We start from the raw sequence: 25,089 nt of genomic DNA on the forward strand, positions 1-25,089 counted from the left end.
TGTTCCTCAGGGTGGGAGTCCCAGCTCCTGGAGACAGGCTTCCTGGGGATCTTCCTGTGCCCTCTCTGGACGCTGTCTGCGCTGCCCAGGGGCACCCCCACGTCCCGGGTCGTCATGTGGGGCTTCCGGTGGCTGATTTTCAGAATCATGCTTGGAGCGGTGAGTACAACCTTTACCCGTTAACGTCCGGGGGGGGACATGCCCTCCTGCCACTTCCCTGAGGTCCATGGACCTGTTTCTGAGCCCGTGACTCCCCCGAGGCCCAGGGGACAAATGACACTCAGGGAGGCCCCTGTCACCCCTGCCCCCTGCCCTCCTAGGGTGTGCGGAGTGTCCGACCCCACCCCAGGGAGGCCTCCTGTCTCTCCTCCCAACCTGCCTGTGTGACCGGTGTCGCTCCCGAAGGCCGTATGCTCCGCGTCCCCCTTCCTGCCGCACGCTCCTCCCAGCCCTCGGACCAGGCCCCTGCCCACTACGCGGCCGGCAGAAGAGCACATCTCAGTTTTAGCTACACCTGCGAGCTTCCAGAAGCTTAAACTAGGAGTGAGGGGACTCACCAGGCAGAGGCCGCGCAGCTCTGTGGTCGGTGCCTCCCACCTCTGCCCTGCTTGTTCCACTAGAGTCACACCGTGCAGACGGGCTGGCGTCTATCTGCTCTAAGCTGTTCCTCGTGGGCAACCACGCGCCTGCAGGGAGTGGGGCCCAGGTGGCGGGCGCGTCCCTGCCCCAGCCTTGCCGGCCCCCTCAGAGCCGCAGTTCTCCAGGCGTCAGCAGCCACTGTGACTCGGCGGGACTCTATGCCCCTCCTCACCCGTGTTCCGTTTACTCGAGGGTGTCTTACACCAGGGGGGCCGCGTCCCTGCAGCACAGTGTCCGACACCCTCGTTCCTGCAGGCTGCAGTGAGCGTCGGTCCTCCAGCAGGACGGCATGCCCCCAGGACGAGGCGCCATGCTCTCAGCTCCGCACACTGCCCAAGCCCCGACACCAGGTGCCAGGGATGAGCTCCGTAGGGAGCGGTCAGAGGGGTGGCACGGGCTCCTGACCCAATCAGATAGGAGTGGCTGCGGCACTGGGAGACCCTGCATCGGGTGACCGTGTGTGCAGGCGCCAGGGTGAGTGCAGTGCTTCCCTCATTCACACGTAACTGGAGTGGGTATGGCTCACGGGTCCCTCTGATGAAACAGGAGACCACGAGCTGTCCTGACAGCGCAAAGGCATTCTTAGCTTCAAATCTGTCTTAGCAGTTCCTTGCCCACCTAGGGCTCGACTCTGGCTTCTCTCTCAGCTGGCTTTAAAAAGCATGAAAACGTACGCAGTGTTTCAAAGGCCTATGTCAGGATCTCCTATGATGGCAGCCTCGTGTGTGGCACTGAAGCCAAGGGCCAGGGTGGAGCCCAGCCAAGCGGGTGCAGAGCCCAGGGTGGCGGAGCCGTCGGGCTGCTGAGCACAGCTCGCTGCTGAGCAAACTCCCACGACGCCTCAGAGGCGGTGAATCATTAGCATGTTGTAAAGCACCTTTTATGGAGTTTTGATTGACAGTGAGCACCAGCTGGATAAAAGATTATCAGGTGCAGTAGAAGTTGTAATTACTTGATTCTATCTGTACACTGGATATTATTCGCCGTGCTTTGTAGGAAAGCAGAGCGACAGGGCTGGCTTGATGAAAAGGAGGGGCAGCAGCAGGGGTCTGTCCGTGGGAGCTGGGCAGACCTGGTGCCTTACGCCCCCGGGACCAGCCCGGCAGGTCGTCCTGGATGGTCTTTGCCAGCATCTCGAGGATCCATGTCACACCGTGCGTTACAGCCTGAGGAGCCGTCAGCCAGGGCGTCCGTGGGAGGCTGCTGAGAGCCGGACGGGGCTGAAGCAGCAGGGACACGTGTGCAGGGTCTCCGTGCCATCTTTACAGCTCTCCTGAAGTCTAAGGTTTTCTTCAAAATACAACGTTAAAGAGAAGTAGCATGAGCAGCTTCGTGCGTGGGCAGTGGGCACTGAGAGGACCCAGAGGTGGGTGTGCAGCACCGACACGAGAGGGCCTGCGGGGCTGAGCTGTCGTGTGAACTGAGTCAGTGAACACCTCCCACCGAAAGCCCCAGACCACTCCACTGACGAGTCCAGTCAAATGTTTAAGGAAGAATCAATACAAACCCACACACACTCATTCAGAGAACACGAGAGGGAACCCTTCCCAGCGTACTCCTGAGGCCAGTGGACAATGATATTTCAGACAGGGAGGTTCCAGAGCAGTGTTCCTCAAGAGCACAACAGAAACTCTCAAGGAACGGTCAGCAGGTGGTCCAGAGTACTTGGAGGGTTCAGGTCCACACGGTTTCCCAGGATGCAAGGCTGGTGGTACGTGAATTCAGTTCAGTTCAGTCGCTCAGTCATGTCTGACTCTTTTTGACCCCATGGACTGCAGCACGCCAGGCCTCCCTGTCCATCACCAACTCCCGGAGTTTACTCAAACTCATGTCTATTGAGTCAGTGATACCATCCAACCATCTCATCCTCTGTCATCCCCTTCTCCTGGCTTCAATCTTGCCCAGCATCAGAGTCTTTTCAAATGAGTCAGTTCTTCACATCAGGTGGCCAAAGTATTGGAGTTTCAGCTTTAGCATCACTCCTTCCAATGAATATTCAGGACTGATTTCCTTTAGGATGGACTGGTTGGATCTCCTTGCAGTCCGAGGTAATTCACCACGTTGCCAGACATAAGGAAGAAAGAGATCAGACGACATATTTGTCTCATACGATGTAGAAAACGCATTAGACAGTGTTAAACACGTATTCACAATTAACAAAAAAGTTCTTAGCAAACTGGAAATAGAAGGAAATGTCTTCAACCTGATAAAAGATAATATACAAACTGCCTACAGCTGACATCAGACTAAATGGTGAAAGACTGAATGTTTTTTCCTATAAGCTTGGGAACAGGGCAGTGCTGGCCACTCTCCTCATGGCTACTCGGCAGTGTGTTGAAGATCTTAGCTTGTCTTTAAAGAAAGAAAAAGTGATGAAAGCCCTGAGGACTGGAAGGAGGAAGTGAAATCATCTGTGTTCATCCCACACATGGATGATCACATGGGCTGCAGAATTAGGGAGTGAAGCTGACCCACATGCAGGATGTGGCCAGTGTTTCCACCTGCTAGCAAAAACTGTCAGAAAACAAAGTTACAGATAAACCCTGCTGCTGCTGCTGCTGCTGCTCCTAAGTCGCTTCAGTCGTGTCCGACTCTTGTGCGACCCCAGAGACGGCAGCCCACCAGGCTCCCCCGTCCCTGGGATTCTCCAGGCAAGAACACTGGAGTGGGTTGCCATTTCCTTCTCCAATGCATGAAAGTGAAAAGTGAAAGTGAAGTCGCTCAGTCATGTCCGACTCTTAGCAACCCCATGGACTGCAGCCCACCAGGCTCCTCCGTCCATGGGATTTTCCAGGCAAGAGTACTGGAGTGGGGTGCCATTGCCTTTATCTCCGCAGATAAACCCTAACAACCATAAAATACTTAGGAAGTACTCACAGAAGTGTGACACTTGGGCCCTGAAAACCCCTAGACGGTGCCTAGAGGAGCCCTGGGCAAGGAGGTCTTCCTTGTTCGTGGCCAGCAGTCAGTTGTCCCCATACTGGTCGATAGATTTCATGCAGCCCCAACATAATCCTAGAAGAGTTTTTTTTCAAAATCGGTGAACTGATTGTTTGGTGAGCACGGAAATGCCCAGGACCGAGTCTTGAGTGGGAGTAAAGCAGTTGGCTTCATGCTACTTATGGGTCCCGGATGCTCCAGGGACCGTGGCTCTCGAGGTGCCAGGGAGGCGCCAGCAAGGCTGCAGCGACGGGCGGGTCAGCGCATGCAGACGGCGCCACACTGACGTCAGGCGAGGCTGCAGTGACGGGCGGGTCAGTGCGTGCAGACGGCGCCACACTGACATTAGCGTCAGGTGACATTTGGACAAGGCAGCGAGCCAAGTCGGCTACGACAGAAAGGAGCTTCCACAAGAGGTGCTGGGTGTCCATTGGGTGCACGAACCCCCGCCCCACCACACCTCCCACAACAGGCGGTTTGAGGTGGACAAACACATAAAACCAAGACACCTCTCGCAGATAATGTAGAACATCTGCAGTCCTGGGAGAGGTGAAGCCTGCTCACAGCACAGAAACCACTAACTGTTAATGAAAAGACATGGGTTAACTGGACAATTAAAATCTTGAGCTCTTCAAAAGACACCACTGAGAAACGGCGAGCCACAGGCTGGGGGCGCACTCAACACAGCGGGCAGAGCCTCTGTGTGCAGCCTGGGAAGGACGCAGCCCCCACTGACGACGGGTCATTCAGGAGAGGGAGCGATCTGGGCAGGCTTGAGCACAGGCGGGTGTGCACACAGCCGTCCCCGCGCTGGGTGCCCGTCAGCCCCACAGAGCACAGCCCCACACACCCCAGGGCCGGGCTTTCCTGGGTGGAGCAGCAGGTGACGCCACATCCTTCAAGCCCTGGAAAGACTGACCGGCAGCCCCGCCAGGTGCCGCCGCTTCCCGCCTGTCTCCCGCACAGACTGCAGGCCTGGCCTGTGCTTCGCGGGTTCTCATCTTCTTTTTCGTTTCCACAGACGTGGAGGTGACATGACGGCCCCAAACTGTCCCCATAGCAGCCGGGGGGCAGGGGCGTCACCACAGGTGGGGGCCGCGGGCCTTCTTCCTGTAGGAACCTGCCTTGGGGCAGGGGCTGCCTCGCAGAGACGTCCAGGGCCCACGAGGACGGCAGCCAGAAGACGCAGTGTCGCCAGAGCAAGGGCCGTAGGAACCTGTCTGCTGCTGGACGTCAGTGGGGGCGCCCTGCTGGTGGATGTTGGGGGAGGGTGGGGAGACCATCTGGCTGCCAGGTGTGGGCGGGGGCCTGTCGGCCTGCACCGCTTAACTAGGTTGTTCGTGTGGCTTTTCTTCTCCTGCGTGTTCTCTCTACAGTTCTTCCAACGCCTTTCACTACCTTTCCCCAGGTACCATGTTGTTTTTATTATTGCTTCACATTTTAAGACTTAAGAACTTAGGACCCTAAATTCTCACTAAGCAACATCACCGCTAAAGTCAGCAGTTTTCACCGAGAATTGCATCTTTGCTGTCGCCGGAGCTGGTGGTGTTTTTTGTTGTTTTGTTTTGGGGTTTCTTTGACCATGCCACACAGCTTACAGGATCTTAGTTCCCTGACCAAGGACTGAACCGGGGCCCAGAAGTGAAAGCACCGAGCCGTAACCACCGGACAGCAGGGAAGTCCCTGACGCAGGTGGTTTTTACCTGACGTAAATGGAGAGGTCACAGCATGAAAGGAGACCGCGGAGAATCGCGGCAGGAGGACAAGCCTCCGGGCCCCCCAGGGGCAGCACGAGGATGCGCTTTTCTGTCTGCACCGGGCAACCCGCATGCCTGCAGGCTGCGGAGGACAGCCTGGGCCTGGTTACCGCCCACAGCTCCAGCCTCACACCTGCACACACACCCTGGGATCCCCAGCTCTTGGTGTGCAGACCACACCTGTCTGGTTAACACACAAAACTGCATCTAAATTGGAGAAAGAGACACCCCCAGAACCCACTGTGCAGAGGCCAGGATGCAGCAGGGCAAGCCGTGATTGAAGGCCCACGAGAAAACACTTTCTTCAGATAAAGGCGGTTTTGTCTGAGACTCAGCCATAAAGTCACCCGGACTATCATGAAAGTTTTGGGCAAGTAAATTTGACAACACAGATGAAATGGACAAATTCCTTCACAAATGTAGCTCACCAAAACTGAGACAGAAGGAAAGAGGAAATCGAAAGGGCTTCCTATCTGGTAAATAAATTGGATTTGTAACAAAATGTAAAAAACCATTCCAGAAAGAATGTGTAGGCACAGATGGCTTCAGCAGTGACATCAAACATCTAAAGAGGAAGTAAGGGCAGTCCTACACACACCCGGGAGAACAGCGGAGGCGGGGCCGTTCCCCAGGTCCTTTCACGTGACCAGCAGAACCCGAGGAGGCCAGCGCAGAAGGAAAACCAACCAGCATCCCTCACGAGCAGAGACACGGGGACTCCAAGCAAAACACCGGCAGATCGAGCCCGGCCATGAGAGGTGTGGCTTACCTCAGAAACACACTTCACTACAGCAGCAGAATGAAGCTGAAGAGCTGTTTGTCCGTCTCAGCACAGAGCACACCGAGGAGCCCACGCAAGGTCATCTCGGGGGGGGGGGCTCCTGCGCCGTGATGAGGGAGAGCATCCACGCATGATTAGACAGGCCTGCTGCCTGTTTCTGGTGCTGCTCTCCAACACTGTGTTGAAATCCCAGTGCAATAAGACAGGAAAAAGAAATAAAGGCACAAACATTCCAAAAAAGGAAGTGAAACATTCACAGATGTGATTATACAAAACCCCGGGAATCTTAAAAAGCAGCTACCGAAGTGAATACATTAATTTAGCAAGGTTGCAGGATACAGTCAATGTGAAAAATGAATGGTCCATCATATACTATAAAGAAGTCATTTGAAAATAAAATTCTGAAAATACTATGGGCCATTGCTTGAAAACTCCAATGCCTCATAATAAATCTGATTAAGGATGTAGAAGACATGCATTAAAACTGCAAAATATTGCTGATATGAACGTAAGACCTACGTAAGCAAACAGGTGTCCCCCACTCATGGGGCAGAAGACTCAGTATTGTCAAGATGTCTTTTTCACCTGGATGTATATATACATTCAGGGTGATTTCTATCAAAAAAGCCCAGTGGGCTTTTTTGAGGGAAAGACATGTCAATTCTAAAATTCACATAAAGAGAATCTTGAAAAATAACAAAGTTGGAGGACTCACACTTCCTGATTCTTAAGGTTAATTTAAAGCTGAAGTATGAGGTTGATCTAAACTACAAAAATACATCCGTGGAGGAGAGGAGAGTCTGGAGAGAGACCCACCTCTGCTGTCAACTGACTTTGAGCCAAGGTACCAAGTCAGGTCAAGGGAAAAGGAAACTCAATTTTGCAAACAGTGCCAAAATCACTGGGTGTCTGTGTAGAAGGAGAAAATGAGCTTTGAGTGCCGTTTCAACAAAGAAGATCAGATGCTCAGTAGGAAGAGCGTCCTCTCCCGAAGTTAGTCCCTGCAGTAAAAATCTTATTAACGTGATAAAAGAAACACGGGGATGCAACACATCACACCCCCCAAGAACAAATCAAGTAGGCATCCCGGCCACTTCCTTGTGGAGCCTGCAGTCTGTCACCCCGGCTCCTGGGAGGCATCCTGGGACCCTGAGGAGCACTGTCCAAGGGCTCTGACCTCTACCCAGCTGCACCCCCTCACAGCAGCTCCCCTCCCCGTCCCTCGTCTCTGACCAGCCACAGCAGGACAGCGGTGCCTGGACCTGCAGTGGTGGGGGGCCCTGGACCGTCCCCCCTACCCGCTCTGCAGCTCTGGCAGGTCTGTCCCTGGCAGAGGTCATCTGGGCAATTTTCACAGGCTTCCGGGGTTTGGGGAGGGGGCATGATGACCCCCCCACCAGCATTATCCAGTTTCCCTCCCTCCCTTCACGTTCAGCCCAGAGAGTCCCCCACAGCCGATGCAGTGCCCCTCACCTGCGTGCTGCCTTGGTGAGCTCAGAGGGCAGGTTTCTGTTTGACCCCACCTGGGATTCTGAAAGCAGACACTGCCCCATCCTGGAGAGAAGGGGCCCGTGGTGGCCCCGGATTGGCTGGGACCCCTTCAGATGTGGACTGTTCAGTCCTGAGACCCCGAGCAGACCCATGTGCACTCAGGTGAGGTCTGAGCGCTGAGCCGTGACCCTCAAATGCTGCGTCATCAGGAGACGGGACACAGGGCTCCCCCACCTCTCACAGAGCACATGGGGTCCCGTGGGTCAGCTCCGCAGCCAGAGAAGATGCAGGGCGCTGCCAGATTTGATCAGAACTGAGGCACCCCAGCCCGCATGCCCACAGCTGTGGACACATCCCCAACCAGCAGGCCTGCTCCAGGGAGAGCCGGCCCCCTTCCTGCACCTGCAGATGTGCTGTGTCCACTTGTGGGAGGAGCAGGCAGAAGGCGGCCACCTGTGCTTACAGATGAACAGTGGGGTTCCTGGAGCAGACTCGGAGGGGAGAACGGGGTGCAGGGCATGTGCAACACTGGGGCGCTGGCGAGGGAGCTGGTGCTGGCTCGGAACCTGAGGCCGTCACCCCTCCCCCTGCCACAGGCTGGGAGCCCCTCACCCAGTTAGGTGTGGGGCTGATGTAGCATTAAGCAAGCGATGCTCTTTCTGTGGCCAAAGGCCTTCTTTCTCCCATTTCCAAGGGGGAGATTTTCAGAAGCGAGTTCTGGGACCTGTGAGCTTCAGAGAGAAGCCCCTCTGCGTCCCCTGGGCACTGTCCCCGCCCGCTGCCCACGAGGTGAGGCCTGGGCCCCCTCAGCCGCCCCAGAATGTTCCCAGGTCCTGGCACTTGCCCTTTCCCCAAGGAGAGCAGGGGCTGGGCGGACAGCTGCAGGTCACTTGGTGTCTTACTGGCCTGTCTGTGCCATTTTTTTGGAATTAATTTTGGGCTGAAAAAGGCTCAAAGAAGGCTTTGTTCCTTTGACACTTACTCTGGAAGAAAAAAAAAATCCGTGGAAAATCTGACATCTGCATTGTAGAGAGAAATCAATAGATGGGAGGAATATAATTATCCTCTGCTCCCAGAAGAACATTTCAGATTTTTAAGTGTCTCATATCAGCTTAGAATTTGAATGACATTTTAATTATTTTGTTTTTTTTCTTCTCTGCCTGGCGTGAATCTCCAAAGAGTGCCACTCTCAGGTTCCGGGGGATGTAGGGAGCGGAGCCATGCTCACGGGGAGCGTCGTGTGAACTGGCACGTTGTCCTCAGGAGCCAGCGGGGCGTTCGGCCAACAGGATGCTGGGGTCTGCAGCGCTGCTTCTATGCAGATGCAGCCGAGTCTGGGGTGTCCATGCTGGGAGCTGTCTCCTCAGCGCGTCCGTGATCTCAGCAAACCCCCTTTCCAGAGCCTCAACCCCGCCCCCAGAGTGACCTGTCTCGAGAGTCTGCAGACATGGCAAGCAGGTCCTCGGGCGTGGTTCCACCTGACTGCGAGGCGCCCAGGCCCCCGGGGGCACTGCTGGACAGCCACCAGGGAGGATGGTGCCCAGGACAGTTGGGTATTGCGGCCTCCAAGGGACACACGTATGAACTCGCTGCTGGGCCCCACGGCAGACTCACCTGGCCTGTGAGCTCGGCCAGGACACAGGTACTTGGCCAGTGTGGCTGCCACAGGGCTCCACTGTTTCTTGTGTCTATTCCGGGTGCCACGGCATCCCTGCCTCCCACAGGGGCCCAGGCCAGGAGCTGGCTGTGTCCTCGGCCCGTCCTGTGGGCTCCTTGCTCCCAGCCAGGCCGGAGTGGGGCACGTCTCATCTCCTGGGCAGGCATCCCGCCTTGCTGGCCACCACAGGTGGGGCAACTCACACTGTCTACTCTTGGCTCAGAGCCCTCAACCGTCCCAGAGTCCTTCCCATACAGGCTGCTGTCTTTGTGACGCGGTTCTCACCTTCCAGGGCAGCTGTCCATTGAGACAGACATCAGGGCTGAACCTCTGTGTCAAGCAACAGCCTCACTCCTGCCAGGGGACAGATGGCTTCTGACTACGTGGGGGTCAGGTGGAGCTGTGATTCCCAAAGGCAAGTGAACAGGATGTGTGGCAGGCACGGGAGCTGACTGCCCTCATGGCCACTGAAGAGCAGCATGCTGGCCACTGCCTGGCGGGGAGACTGGCAGAGCTGCCGGGAAGCTCACCCATAGGAGCCCCTCTCTGCAGCGGGTTGCCCAGTGGACTGGGTGGCAGAGGAGTCCCTGAGCCCGAGGTCTCCCTCATGCTGTGCCTGAGTGCTGGGGTCTCCCATGTGCTGTTTCCCATCATGTCAGCGGCGGGTGGATACTCTCTCTGAGGCCCAGTGGGACATCGTCCCTCCCCCATCTTGGCATTTCTAAGTCAGGTTGTGTTCTCGTGCTTTATGAATTTGCCTTTTCTAAAACCTCACAGTTGCATTACTGTGATGACGCTCAGAGTCTAAAAGCTGGGTTTTAAAGAAACACAGGAGGAACTGACGTAAAATGGAGAGTGTTTCTTTTTCCTGCATTTGCTGTTACTCCTGAGACGCTGAATGTTCCCTCCAGGAACACTGTTTGCAGTTGCCCTTCTGCGTCACCCCTGCATGTCTGTCCAGGGGTGGCTCACGGTCCTCTCCATCCTTGCAGGGCCTGATCAAGATCCGAGGGGACCAGTGCTGGCAGGACCTCACCTGCATGGACTTCCACTATGAGGTGAGCAGGGCGGCCAGGGGTGGGTGGGGGCGTGGGTGCAGGCTGAGCCCACCATCCCCTCAGGACGGGCCCTCCAAATCCCTGTTCCTGCTCCTGCTGACCACACTCAGGCTCATGCTGGGGCCTTTCCGTGATTCACCCAAGGGCATCTGGCCTCAGAACAACCTTCTCCTGGCGTCGGCTCAGCCCTCTTTGCCTGAGCTCCTCAAACCAGCCCTGTCGTTCTCACCCGGTCTGGGCACCACCTGTCAGGCGGGATGTCTTCCTTCCCCGGGGCGGCTTCGGCCTGCTCCCTTCGAGGGGGTGGGGGGGTCCCAGAGTTGGGGTCCCAGTGCCCAGATGGGGGGCTAGAGGCAGGAGCTGGGGGTTCCAGAGTCGGGATCCTGGCACCCAGATGGGGGTTAGAGAGGCAGGAGCTGGGGGTCCCAGAGTCGGGGTTCCGGGGCCCAGACGGGGGGCTAGAGGCAGGAGCTGGGGGTCCCAGAGTCAGGGTCCTGGTGCCCAGAAAGGGGGCTAGAGAGGCAGGAGCTGGCGGGTCCCAGGCCCCGGCTGCTCTCATGACCAGGACGTCATCGGCAACAAGCAGAAGAGCGTCATGGCCACTGTGCTCCTACGAGACCCACACAAGGTCATCACAGCTCAGTGTTAGGAGGCACAGAAAACTACCCGAGGAGGAAGGGGCTGGAAGAAGAGGGACACCTGGGAAGCTGGGCATCCAGGTTCCTTTACTGTTCTTGCAACTTCTCTGGGCTTCCCTGGTGGCTGAGCAGTAAAGAATCCGCCTGCCAATGCAGGAGATGCAGGTTTAATCCCTGGGTCGGGAAGATCCCCTGGAGGAGAAAATGGCAATCCACTCCAGTATTCTTGCCTGGGAAATCCCGTGGACAGAGGAGCCTGGCAGGCCACAGTCCATGGGGTCACAGAGTTGGACATGACTGAGCAACTAAACAACGACTTCTCTGTAAGATGGAAATCATGTCCAATTGAGAAGTTAGCAGGAAGACATTCTCCCAAGGGGGGTTGGTGGCCCTTCCCTGGGGCGTCGCACTTGGAGCCCCCACCTCCCTGTGTCCAGTGGGACACTACACCCTCCAGGCACCTGGGCCTGCGCACTCTGACCGGCATCTCCATGTGCCCACCGCACACCAGGCGCCTCAGCGTCCACAGCTAATCCGCGAGGAATCATACCCATGGCGGGGAGGGAGAGGGTCAGGCCTCAGCCACACCCAGGGCCAGGGTGCACGGGCCGCATGGTTGGCAGCTGTAGGAGAGTGCTTCCTTTCGCCGGGCTCTAAGCCGTGTCCAGGGGGAGTTACCACCATGAGTACCGTTTACCTTTGGCCCAGCCCTTCCCTCTGCAATGCGGGAGACCTGGGTTCCATCCCTGGGGAAGATCCCCTGGAGAAGGGAAAGGCTGCCCACTCCAGTATTCTGGCCTGGAGAATCCCATGGACATATAGACCATGTGGTTGCAAAGAGTTGGACACGACTGACTGACACTCACTTCCTCTGATGGCTGATGGCAGCCATGCTGTCTATATGCGTGCACGTGTGGGCTGTGTGTGTGCAAAGGACACAGGGCCCCGGAGGGGGAGTGCACAGCAGACCCCAGTGCCCTTGTCAGACCCGCTGTGCACAGACACGGAGAGGCGCACTCCGAGTCGGTGGGGCTGTGGGTCCACTGGGTCTGGGGCCGCAGAAGCCTGGTGTCCCGCCCGGCACCGTGCCCTTCACAGACAGCTGGATGTCCACAGCGGCTGCCCCGGCCCCACACAGCATCGGCACAGCTGGCCCCTCTGCGGACGGCTGCATGTGCAGGGAGGACAGGGCCCGTCAGCTGGGCCCTGGGCGCCGGCGCCACGGCTGAGTCAACACACAGGCCTTGGGGACCTGCCGCGCCCGCCCACCCCACACACATGTGGAGGCCATTCCCAGGAACACACACATGGGGCCGGGACCCCGTGCCCCCAGCCTGCATGTCCTCGGAGAGGAACTCCACGTGTGAGCTCCCGCCATCCCGCCTCCTCCCCACACCCCATCCCTTCATGGGGGTTTGCCAGCGCCCGAGTAGCTCAGCGCTGTGAGCACAAGTGCCCCCCGCCCCGTCTCTGAGCACCTGGTCACCAGGGCCCTCGGGGGTCCCTGAGGGGTCGGCATCAGAAGTACGGGAAGTCTAGGAGTGCCAACTCGGCCGCGTGAGCTGCTGGAGGGGATGCCTCTCCGGCAGGGCCACCAGGGGGCGCACAGGGTAGGGTGCAGGGGGCGGGTCCCCGGGGACCTCCAGGCACAGCTCCGGGCCTCCCTCGCCCACAGACACAACCGGTGCCCAACCCTGTGGCCTACTTCCTGCACCGCTCCCCGTGGTGGTTCCACCGCTTCGAGACCCTCAGCAACCACTTCCTGGAGCTGGTGGTGCCCTTCTTCATCTTCCTCGGACGGCGGATGTGCATCGTCCACGGGGCCCTGCAGGTCCTGTTCCAGGTGAGCAGCCGCGCCCACAGAGAACCTGAGCTCCCACATCCCGTCTGCCGCACCTGTGGGGGTGGACCCGCAGGGCCCCCGTCGCCCCGCGAACCGTGCCCCCATCTTCCCGCTCCTCGGCATGGGGCCCATGTCGAGCTGCCCCAGACGTGGGCTCCGTGGTGCCAGCGGGGGAGGGACCCCACACCAGGAGGGAGCCTGCGGCTTGGTTGGTTGTTTACTATGCCTGCTTCTACCAAGTTCTCTTGTTTCTTGTTTACTAGAAATTTTGTGTTTTTTGTTTTGGGTATTTTTAGTCATGAGTGGGTGAGGTTTAGCAAAAATGCAGCCACAGTCAGTTACCTTCCTAGAATGAATCAAACTCAGTCGTGCTGCGTACATGCCAACACGTTGCTGGGTACACTTGCTACCGTTTTGTCTGGGTTTTTCGCACTGTCAGTGAGGTTCTTCAGTGGTTTTCCGTCCACACTGGCCGTGTCTGGCTCTGCTCTGGGTCTCACTCTCACCCTCGCAGACAAGACGGAACTGTTGCTCCGACATCTCCACTCGGCCGGGGCAGGGGGTGGTGGGCGGAGCGGGGTCTGTGTGGCCACTGACAACCTTTCGTGGCTGCTGAACATTAAGGGTCTCTGTTTTCTGTAGGTTTTTTAATGGCAAACATTTTCCTTGGAATTTGTCCGTTTTATCTGCTTTTAGACGTCCTGGTCAAGGAACAAGTGTGGTAGTCTCCTATTTTGCAGTCTGGATTTGTGTCCTTTCTTGGGAGTTGTCACTCATGATGCTCAGAGCAGATTCTTTTCCAACCAGCCTCATGCTCGTTCAATGAAAAGTTCCTGTACTTCAGCAGGTGCATTTATTTCCAAAGCTTTGTTTTCTCTTTGCCCTTGTTTAGCTCTCCTCTGAGGGTTCTCTCATTCTGTTATTTTCCCTCTCCTAATTACCAAGTATACTGTTTCAGGCGAGCACATGCTGAATCCCTGTCCTTGCCGCCATGACGGTCCTGTGGCTTCAATGTGCCGTCATGGTCTCCCCTACCCACCTGCTTTTGCTGCCAGTATTTTAAGCTCTACTTTGCTTTTAATCAACCGTCTTTTTAAGAACAGTGTTAGATTTACAGAAAAACTGAGCTAAGAGTACAGACTGGCCCTTACAGACTGGCATCTCTACTTAGTGACGTGCAGCTGAGGTTGCTTGTGTCCTTCTGTGGGTAGAGAGCTCATCTCTTACTGCTGACTGATATTTCACTGTCTGGATGCACCACAGCTTCTTCCGGACTTGACTCTAGGGCAAAACCCTGGCTGGCCGGTGACCCTTCCTCCCAACAGCCTCTGAGGAGGGACACCCCCAGGAGCCCAGGGGTGCTCCTCCACGTCCCTGCCGTGCACACACTTCAGCTCAGGCAAAGGCTCAAGCACCCTTGAGGTCCAGCAGCACAGACACAGCCTCACACTGGACGGTCCTCCACTGGCAAAGGATGCCCAACTGCTGGCTCCCCTTTGCTCTGGCGATGAAGAACATGGATCCTGCTCCCGAGGCAACTCGGAGGACCTGCCTGGAGCACAGCCTCCACGGGCACCTGGGTCTGCTCAGCCTGCATGGTCACCAGGGTGACCGTGAATCGCTCTTGAGGCTGTGGGGGCATTGATGAGTTGCTGCTTCAGCTGCTTTCACCAGCCTGGGACCACTGGAACCCTCTCAGGGCTGTAAACGTGGCAGGGGCCCTCCGGGCATCCCTCAGGCTTCACTGACTAGTTTCTGTACAGAAATCTGAGCCCAGCTCTGGCAAGCGGTAAGCAAAAGCAAATGGCCATGTCACAAAAAAATAATTGAAGGAAGTTTGGGTTACTGGTGCAGGTAGACGGGTTTAGCTACTTGAAAATAGGATTTGGGAAGGTATTTATGTTGACATTTGACCCAGAAGCCTCAAAATGCCTTTGTTTGTTCCCAGTGCACGTGATGTCTCATGGCATTTTAGGATGAGGACCCTCTAACTGGACTGGCCTGGCTGAGTGTGTCCTGGGCCAGGGTGCTGGCACCTCCACCGTGGGGGCCATGCAGACTTGAGGGGCTCAGGGGTAGATGGCTCCCAGGCCACATGGCTGGTTCTCCACCCAGCTCTGGGTCTGCTGCCCGGGTGGACAGTGGTAGACGGTGGTGGCACACGGACACTGGGCAGAGAAGAGCCAGAGCTGGACCCTGAAAGATCAGGCCAACTTGTGGCCCTGGACGTCACTCTCAAAGGCCAGCCATGCACTCGCCTTCCGTCCCCCAAGGCCCTGGGAGCCTCGGTCCAGGCATGTCCCAGCGTCATATTCCCCCATCCACATGGTGCCCAGGACAGGTCCAGGCTGCGGCTCTTCTCTGAGGCTTGCTCTGTTGCCCTCCTGGGGCCAGGCCTCAGCTCTCCAGAGCAGAGAGGATGAATGGCCCCCGGCTCTGCAAGCCCGCCTCCCGGGAACACGGCCCTCTGCAGGCATGGCACTGGGTGCTGTGGGTTTGCATGTTGCTCTGTCTCCACACCCGCAACCCCGAGGGTCCCTGGCTCTGTTTGTTTCCGTTTGTTCCCCAGGAGAGGGCTGAGGATGTGAGCACTCGCACCTCCTCCCACGCTCAGTTTGCACAGCTGTTCCGGAAGGTTCTGCGAGTTCTCCAGAGACAGCCTGTTGTCTACATGGGGAGGCGCACCACCTCGACCTCGGACCCCCATGCTCTGCCAAGGAGAGACCCTGCAAGGCCAGTGGTCAGCTTTTGCTGTGGGCCCAGCAGGACCTCCTATCCCGACGTGAACCAGGCCCGTGGCTCCTGGTCCACTCAAAGTCACATCCCAGACTCCCGTCCCTACCTCCCACCACGTCCGGCTTTTTCTAAACTCCATGACATCAGCCACAGCCCAAGGAACATCGCTGTGGGGACATCACTACAGCTTTGGGCACAGAGAGCTGCCCCCACCAGCCTGAGTGACCTCTCCACATCTGGGGTAACAGTGCAACTGCCCGGGGCTTCTGGCCACAGAATATCACCCACGAGCACCCACCCCTCCTTGAGGGGCAACTCCTGGGCCCAAGGTCACACCTCACAGTTCATCTTCCCACTGGCCCCTGGCACGGGGTCATGGCCAGCGTGTGCTGGACAGGGGTGCCACGACAGCCTCCTGAGTCCTTGGGGCTCCCGCTGCCATGTTAGAAACAGGCCTCCATCCCCAAACGCTCTGGTGAACCTCATTCTCTGGGTCAGACCCCCCAGCTGGGCACACAGTGAAGTGACAGGGAGGGGTGTCTCTGGGCCCAGGGGACCCACTGAGGCAGGACTGGGATGGGAAAGCTAGGCATTGCTCAGAGGTCGTTAGGGCCACACACAGACTTAGGCTGCCGAAACTGCGGGGCCTCAGGAACTTGCCGGGCCAGGGCGTTCTTGGTTGTGGCCTGTGGACCAGCACCTGGGGCCCTGCCTCACCCCCCCAACAAGAGCCCCTCCTGCCACATCCAGACGGTCACAGCCACTCAGGTGGCCGTGCCAATGAGGGAGTGTCCTCATCTCCTGGGCTCCAAAGCTGGGGAGCCTGAGCCAGTGGCCGGAGGACCACGCCCAGGGCAGGCTAGCCAGACGCCGGCCATCGTGGGGGCAGCTTGTGGCCCTGGCCCTCCTACAGCTGTCAGAAGAAAGGACCACCCTGGCGCTGGCCCCATACCGTAACTCCTACAGCTGAGTCTGCAGCCGGGACACCGAGGTCACTGGGCAGAAGGCTGAGGCCAACCAGCAAAGCCTCCTCAGGACACAGAACTCAAAGACCGAGCCAGCAAGGCCAAGGCACCGAGTGGACGCACTGCCCCAGACCTCGGAAGGCTGCGTGGCCCCAGGCCTGTGGCCCCCACAGCTCTGGCTAGGAGTGCCAGGGCTCACACTGGTGGGGCCATTCAAAGATGGAGAAACCCCCCTCAGAAAACACAGGGTCTGAGCTGACTCCAGGGGTCCCAGCCCCACCTGTGCTGAGCCACTCGACCCCTCCCTGTGGTGCTTCCTTGGCCCCCAACGGCTGCCGTCAGACCAGCCATGTTTGCCATGAGCGGCTGGGAGAGACTATGGCCCCCAGGGGTGGCCTGGTGTCTGTCTCTCCAGGAGGGCTTGGGTTACAGCCAGTGAGACGATGGGGTCCCAGACCAAAGCTGGGGGGGCATGTGCAGCGTCATCGCTGTGGGAGCCACGCCAGCTGAAGCCTTGCGCCCATGCAGGGCCGTGGCCCTCGTGGGTCCAGAGGCACCCAGGGCCCCTCCGATGGCTCTCATCCCGAATGGGAAATAACTGGCTTGGAACAGAAATGAGGGGAAGAAAGGCCCCCAGGGAACCCTGCTGGGCATGTGGGGTCTTCTCGTCACAACCACAAGTTCGCAGTCACTGTTAAAGCTTTGCAGCCGTCACTCCAGCAGCTGCGACCACGCTGCGCAACTGCCTCATTTAAGCAGCCCACAGGCTGCTGTGTCCGGCCCCTGCCTGCCGGCGTGCGCGTCCTGCTCGCCCACTTTCCCTTTGTGTCCCGTAGTTTTCTAACATTTCTTAGCAGAGGCTGCTGGCAAGTGACTTCCCTTCAGCCCTCTGGGGTCTCTGCTGGGGAGTCTGGGGGCCCTGAGCCCCACCCCTCTGGCCATGACTCCTCCCCTCTGGCAGCCTCTGTGATTTTTCTTTTTCAGTTTTTCAGCATGTTGATTCAGTGTGCCTTGGGTGTGGCTTTCTTCGAGTTTATCCTGTTTTGAGATTTCCTAGGCTTCCGTGATCTGTATGTAGTTCTCATCACTGAGAAGTCTCTTTATGTTCCTCTGCGCCCCTCCCCTCCCGGGGTTTAGGTCACTAGTCTGCCAGGCTGCTTGGCTGTGTCCCCCAGGCCCTGCTCGGGTCTGCTTCTCCCAGTGCCTCACTTCACAGAGCTCCTGTGGTCCTGGCTCAGATTCACCAACTCCTTCTTCTACAGTGTCAGTTTTGTCAAAAGCCTATCCAGTGAATTGTTTTATATGTTACTTTTTAAACTCTCGAGTTACCGCCCAGTTCTTTGGCATTTTCATATTTCTCTTACTTAGGACTGTCTTAAGCCCCTTAATCTTTGACAGTAGCTGTTTTCACATTCTTAGCCACCGGCTTCAGCCCGTTCTGGCTTCTGACTCTGCCCCGGGCAGGTTTTTTCTCTGCCTGTGCCTTCAGGCTACTCAGCACTTCCAGGCTGTTACCTTTCAGTCACTGCTGGACGCCAGTGTTGCGGATTCTCTCCTGACAGCCGCTGATTCCCTTACAAATCGCTTTGTGAGCCTCCTGGACACACAGTGTCTCTCCACATGAGTTCCCAGGACTCAGGGGTCTTCCAGACCCGAGTAAGGTCAGTGAGGACACGCCCTGGGTGGGTCAAGCACTTACCCCGGCCTCACAGAGGAGGCCCCATCCTCCGAGCTCCGTGGCCGAGGGAACCGAGGCGGGACTGCAGCTCTCGGTTCCTGAGCCCCCTGCCGTGTGCCCATGTGGCGAGCCAGCCCCTCCAGCTCCCGGCATCTCAGATGCTTCATTTTTCCAAATGCAGTCATTTGTGTGGCCTCTGAGCATAAGGCAGACAGCCCTGAGGTGCAGCCCTGCTCTTGGGGTGGAGGCGGCGGTGGTGGGGTCTTGGCAAACTTGGCTCAGCAGGGCAGAGGAAGTGTGCGGGGAACAGGGGCGATGCCAGTGTCCCTGGGCCTTGCTCTCGATCCTCGTCCGTGGTAGGGGTGGCGGGTCCTGACACTGCCAGGCCTCATGCTCAGCTCAGCTCTCAGGAGGGACCCTGCGTCCTGATCACCCTTCTTCACGTTCCTGCTGCTGCCCACCTCCCTCTCATTCCTGGAGCTGAGTGGAGACCACTGAAGGGCTCCAAGCTCAGTTGGCAGGTGTCCTGCCTCCCTGGGCTGCCTTCCTCACTTTTCTTTCCTTTCTTCTAATTTTTTAACATTTTTCAGGCTAAAGGCTTACACTGTTTTACTTTTGACTCATCCTCGGAAATGGGAAATGGCCAGAACACGTGTGGGCTGAGGTCTCGCTCCAGTACACTGTCAGGCACCCTCATCCCAGGCCTCCTCAGGCCCGAGAGCACCGCCCGCTCTGGTCCGGGAGTCAGTCTAGGAGCTGTTGGCTCTGCTGCATCATCTCCCTCAAAGGGCCTCGTGCGCCTGCGCCACATCACAGACAGCCCCCACTCGGTCTCCCAGATCACGATTCTCCCTGAGCATCATTCCTTCTGCTGCTCGCCTGTCTGGGTTTCAGCGTTGCATGTGTACATGCGAGGGTGCAGAGGAGCAGATAATGCTCACTCCTCGGGGTCCTTCAGGCTAGCAGCATCCTGCCTCGGTTTCTCTGGACGCCTCTGGGGTCTCGGGAGCCCATGTGGCCGCAAGGCGAGGCTATGGCTCAGTGAGGGTGCAGGCTGCACCAGCCACACCTGGGAGGTCCGCCCTTGGGCCACCTGGGGTGAACGTGGGCGGGTGGCTCCAGGAAACCCCTAGCTGCCCTGCTCCGCAGCGTGACGGGGGCAGTTTGAGTGTGGCTGGAGTGGTGGGACTGGTGGCTTCTCCCAGAGCCCTGCGGCTCTGAGCACATGCCGCCTATCCACTGCCCGCGGGGCCCGAGCAGTCACTAGGCCCGAGGGCAGTGTGACAATGGATGGGGCCGGCTGCTCCCCGCACCTTCTCAAGGGCTGTGGAACATGGGCAGGGCCCCCAGGGCCAGACCCAGAGGTGTCTTCGCGACGGAGGCTGCAGTGCGCCAGGGGCTTCTCCCCAGCTCTGGCGGCCGTCTCAGCCAAGAACTGGGCAGTAAGCAGAGGGCTTGCCACCCACGTGGCCCCACAGCTGCACCGGATGGCAGCCCCGGGCCCCGCGTGTCCCCACCTCCGTCTCCAGTGCCAGTGGCCGTGCTGCACAGCTGAACCACGGAGAGAGCGGCCATCCGGCTGAGCAGCCCACCCGCAAGCACAGTGCGCTGGCGGGGCTGTCAGGAGGGGTGAAGGGACAGCCCCCCAAGCCCGTGCTGACACAGAGGAACCAGTGGAGCATCTAAGGACTTGCTGGTCTGGAGACAAGGTCTGCCCAGGGGGAGCTGGGCCCAGGCCGCACGACCCCTGCCGCCCCCGTGGTGGTGGAGGGCCTGCTGGCACCCCAGCCCAGACCCTCAGGATCCTGCGGTCTCAGCAAACCCCAGGGCAAAGCCCCGTCAGCCCCGAGCAGCCCTGCCAGCTCAAGACCAGAGGCCCAGGGACCTCAAGGGGCTGGGCGTGGCTGCGGGAGAGACCACCAGACTAGGGCAGGCGCAAGTGGGGCCACTTTGGGCATCAGGGTTTGTTAACATCCTAGACAGTGAAACATAGAAATTATTTTTAGGCTCAGAACCAGGAAAACTAGCTTTCCAGAGTAATGCAGGGAGAGACCTCCCTGGTGGGCCAGTGGTTCGGATTCCGCACTTCCACTGCAGGGGGCACGGGTTCGATCCCTAGTTGGGGGAGTAGGATTCCCCCTCTGTGCAGCACAGCCAAAAAATCCCAAAGTAATCCAGGGAGAGCTGTGACTCCACATCTCACATCACACTCTGTGAAACCCCATATGGTCCATGAAACTGACTGGTCAAAAACCCAGCTCCTCGCTAAACCTGGGTCAGGCTGGTGTCTGTGACCACATGTTCTCCCTGGTCACCAGGATGGAGACGCAGCTTTAACGATAAATCAAGGAGTGGGTATCAGCTGAGCCTCACCTGGCTGCACAGCTCCGGCCTGGGCCTGTGGTCTCACCTCCTCCCTCAACACCCCACTCAACCCTGACCCATGAAGCAGAGGAGCCCATGGGCGGCAGATACGCACGCAAACGACCTGGGTGGGCACTTGGCCACTCTGCTACTTGGGGGCTGTTGGCTGGTCCGGGTCTGACTGCTCTGCAGAAATGTGACCATCTGGTTGGACAGCTGAACTTGATGAAGTCCTCCTTACTCTTCTCATCACCATGGCGACTGCGCTGTGGTCACTGCGGGTCTGCTGTCACTGAGGGTCTCTTGTCACTGAGGGTCTGTTTACTTGCTGGTGCTACTGATCCCCGTTTCCTTCTACCTTGCTGACCTGCAGCTCCTGGTGTCGTTTCCCCTTTTCTGAGGTGGTGTTTGAGGCAGTCTCCCTGTAGACACCGCCGCATGGACCGCCCACACCTGGGACCCCCGTCGTTCCAGAGCCCCTGCTTCCTTGCAGGTCTGAGCCCCACCACCCCCAGGGGCAGAGCCTGGACCAAAGCAGAGCCAGTGTGACCCTTATCTCACACCTTCCCCAAAAAGCTAATTTGAAATAGATCCGAGACCTAAACATAATAGCCAGACCTGGAAAATTTTTAGATCTTTGTATCTCTGAATGAAGAAGAGATTTCTTAGATGGGACGCAAAAAGCAAAATTGTAAAGTTTTTTAAAAGTGTAACTTGGACTTCCTGAAAGTGGAAAATGTCACCTCTTTGAAAACCAAATAATGAAAGTCTCTGCCAGGACCTGCACTCAGCGAGGCCCTGGGGTGTCCGGGTGCTCCCCTCACCCTCCCTGGCCTCCAGCCAGCCCCCTGCTGAGTCACCTGGAGCCTCCTCCCCTGTGTCTGTCACTCCTGTAGGGACCCAGAAGCTCTGTGTGCAGTTGGCCTGGGGCCCTGGGGCCCTGTGCTCAGAGGCGCCTTCCGGGCACACGGGCGGGCATGACCCTGCAGCCTCTTCTGCCTTGAGTGAAGACCACCCCACTCCCGGCCACACCCTTGACAGCCAGGCCTGCATCAAGTAGAATGTGCCACTTTGAGTCTCTAGAACAGCTGACAGACATGCGGTCACCAGAAGGGACCCTGTGGAGCTTCTGGCTGGGAGGCACCCCCGGACGCAGGCGGCAGCACTCGTGGACGGGCCGGGGAGCGGCGCCCCTTCCGTCCCGCACGCGGGGGGCCTTAGTTCTCACAAGTTGTCTGCTCAGGGCCAAGCCCCAGGGACTGAGGACGTGTGGGCTTCTTGGACCCTGGTCATCCAGGCTCACAGGGACACTCGCCGGATCCAGCTGGGCCCATGGAGGCTTCTCAAGACGGGCAGTGACCAGACTCTCGGGCAGCCACCCGGCAGATAGCACTGGGAGGTTCACGAAGACAGGTCCAGCCAAGGCGCGTCCAGGTGCAGGCCTGCCCCGCAGGCTGCCTGTCCCGGGGAAGACTCGGGCCCAGGGCCGGCCTCGTGCCTGGTCACTCCGTGGTGGAAGCCGGGCTGGCACAGGCGCAGGCACCAGCGCATTCCCCAGTCCTGGTCCAGGGGAGCAGCAGGAGCCCCATCCAGACCCCGTCCCAGGGAGGGACGCGCTGCAGGGCCCCGGGGCTGGCTGTCGAAGCCACGCTGGGCCTGCTGCTCACTGGTCACAGTGACAGCTGCCACAGACACAGATTTGTCCTTTCCCGGCTGTGAAGCTGAGAACCCCAGCAGCCTCCACACGGGGGCAAAGGCCAGACTCAGGGTCAGCAGGAGGGGTCTCACCAGAGGCGCAGGGCAGAGTCCACCTCTGAGGTCGTTTGGGACATGGGCATCCCTGGGCCAGTCTGAGGGAGGCAGGGCAAGTGGCCTGGGTGGGGTAGGGGGCTGGGCACCTGGGATCAGCACAGGCTTCGGGAAGGGTGCGACCCGGGCCCGTGCGTCACCACAGCTCGTGAGGTGCAGTGGCTGGAGCCTGTCTCCCCGCAGGTGGTCCTCATCATCAGCGGGAACCTGAGCTTCCTGAACTGGCTGACCATCGTGCCCAGCCTCGCCTGCTTCGATGATGCCACCCTGGGCGGCCTGTTTCCCTCAGGGCCTGGCCGCCTCAAGGACCAAGTCCTGAAGATTCAGGAGGAGGAGACCCGAGGGGCCGGGGCCCCGCGGACACGCGGTGGGTGACACTGGAAGGCGGGCGTGGCTGGGGAGTCCAGGTGGTCTCCGTGTCTGGTGCCAATCAACCCCTGAGGCTATGGCACCCAGCCCCATGCCCACCCCAGTGGCCTGGGAGATAGAGCAGTGTCTCCACGCCTGGGCAGGGTCACTCGCCTGCGTGGTATGGACGGTGTGTCCTGGTCCCCGGCACAGTGACCTCAGGTGCTCCAGCCCAGGTCTTGGGACAGCTTGGGGGCTGGAGGAGGGCTGAGAGGAGCGGCTGTGTTTCCACATCAGCCTGGAAGGTATCCTAGGCTTAGGGAGAAGGGGCTGCACGTGGTGGGAGCCCTTCCCAGACTCCCCAAGGGACCAGCTGTACCTCTTTTGGTCTCCGTGGGCCCAAGGGGCCGCAGAGAGGCCAGGCCTGGGGGCCACAGCCCACCCATTGTGCCCCCTCCCAGCAGGCAGCGTGGCACGGGGCACGGTCAACCTGGCGCTGGGCATTCTGGTAGCCTGGCTCAGCATCCCGGTGGTCCTCAACTTGCTGAGCCCCCGGCAGGTCATGAACAGCTCCTTCAACCCCCTCCGGATCGTCAACACGTACGGAGCCTTTGGCAGGTACCTCAGGGCCACTGAGACCCCGGGGGAGACTTGCACATGCGGCCAGCCCCCGCCTGCATCCCCAGCCTTACCGTGGCCTGCTCGGGTCGGGGGTCAGGGTGGGGAGGCTCAGCCCTGACTCAGCCCCTCCCCGTCCCTGCCAGCATCACCAGGGAGCGCACGGAGGTCATCCTGCAGGGCACAGCCAGCGCCAATGCCAGTGCGCCCGACTCTGCCTGGGAGGACTACGAATTCAAGTGCAAGCCCGGGGACCCGAGGCGGCGCCCCTGCCTCATCTCGCCGTACCACCACCGCCTGGACTGGCTCATGTGGTTCGCGGCTTTCCAGGTGAGGCCCTCGGCGGGGAGGCCCTGCAGACACAGGATGAGGTAAGGGAGTCTGTGCTGGGGCTCTGTGGGTGCCCAGGGCCGGGCCTCCCTGTCGGCTTCTCAGAGTGCTTCCCCCAGAGCAGACAAGGCAGGCATGGCCAGCGGCGGGGCAGCCAGCATCCGCGGAACCTTCGCTCAGACCCGAGCAAACCGGCAGGACTGTGACCCCCGCCCAGGACGACAGCCTCTGGGAGGCTCAGTCACGTGTCTGGGACCCCTGGTCCTGCCAATGACAAAGCCAGGCCTGGCCCCACTCCACCCAGGTCTCCGAGGACAGGACAGTGGGGAGGCGCCCAGGAGAGCAAGCAGGCGGCGAGAACAGGAAGGACTAACAGCCCGGGGTTCTGGCCCCCAGGAAAGCCCACCCAGGAGAGCTGACTGCCAAGCGTGCTGCGCCAGGGCCCCCAGGCCGGCAGCCTGAAGGCTGGCAGCCGTCAGGAGGGAGGGGCGGGGTGCACACACGTGGGGGCTCTCAGCTGTGTGCACCCCGAGTGCCCCGTCCTCTCCTCACCCCCAGACCTACGAGCACAACGAGTGGATCATCCACCTGGCGGGCAAGCTCCTGGCCAACGACGCGCAGGCCCTGTCCCTGCTGGCCCGCAACCCCTTTGAGGGCCGGGACCCCCCCAGGTGAGATGCCCCTGCCAGACAGGCCCCGCTGCAGCCTCGGCTGCCCCTCAGGGCTTCTCCCCTAAATGCAGAGCTCTGCCCTGGGGACCGGCCTGGCCCAGAACCAGGCCTGGACACAGCAGTCCCGAGGCCCCACATACCCACTGAGGACCGCAGGCTCAGTCCGCAGGCCCTGAAGCTTGGCCCTTCTGCTCCCGAGCCCCGCTGCCCGCCATCACGGGCTGGGCCTCTGGCTGCTCCTGGCCGGGCACAGCCCAGCTCTGTGCCCAGGGCCGTCCAGGGGCCGAGGCTGCCCGCTGCCCTCGCCTTGCAGGTGGGTCCGAGGAGAGCACTACAGATACAAGTTCAGCCGCCCCGGGGGCAGGCACGCGGCCGAGGGCAAGTGGTGGATCCGCAGGCGGCTCGGCCCCTACTTCCCCCCGCTCAGCCGCCAGGACCTGAGGGGCTACTTCACGTCCCGGGAGTGGCCGTACCCGGAACCCGAGTAGAGGCGGCCAGGGCTCGTGGCAGGAAATAAAGCAGGAAGACAGTGGCTGGTTGCTCTGAGTGGGGATCTCCGTCCACAAGGACGTGTGGGAAGCAGGGCTGGAGAGAGAGGAGGGGCTGCTGGCCTGGATGGGGTCCACGCTTCCTCGTCTGCCTGGGCCCCACGTCGCTGCTCACCACGGGGTCCTGAGGCCCCCTCCCTGGCTGCACTCCCAGTCAGCAGGCCCCGGGCACTGGCGTCCCAGTGCTGCCCGCATAGCCTCTGCCCCCAGCCGTGCCT

The 25,089-nt window shown here is 59.3% G+C and overlaps 1 protein-coding gene across 4 annotated transcripts; it reads left to right on the plus strand.

The window, feature by feature from the left end:
- Positions 1-24,855, plus strand: LOC102277720 (lipase maturation factor 1). Of its 4 annotated transcripts, none has more exons than XM_070363034.1 (9): positions 27-159; positions 8,788-9,250; positions 10,258-10,323; positions 12,637-12,804; positions 22,540-22,723; positions 23,166-23,322; positions 23,469-23,652; positions 24,211-24,323; positions 24,637-24,855. In XM_070363034.1, the coding sequence occupies exons 2-9, from the start codon at positions 9,056-9,058 to the stop codon at positions 24,809-24,811; spliced, it is 1,242 nt and encodes a 413-aa protein (XP_070219135.1). In that variant the 5' UTR covers positions 27-159; positions 8,788-9,055; the 3' UTR covers positions 24,812-24,855. The 4 variants fall into 4 exon arrangements, with proteins under 4 accessions (XP_070219137.1, XP_070219135.1, XP_070219136.1 ...); XM_070363035.1 differs by having other exon boundaries at positions 23,169-23,322; XM_070363037.1 differs by lacking the exon at positions 27-159 and adding an exon at positions 9,558-9,680 and having other exon boundaries at positions 9,127-9,250.
- Positions 24,856-25,089: the final 234 nt, after the last annotated feature.

The sequence above is a fragment of the Bos mutus genome, chromosome 25, assembly GCF_027580195.1.
Source record: "Bos mutus isolate GX-2022 chromosome 25, NWIPB_WYAK_1.1, whole genome shotgun sequence".
NCBI lineage: Eukaryota > Metazoa > Chordata > Mammalia > Artiodactyla > Bovidae > Bos > Bos mutus.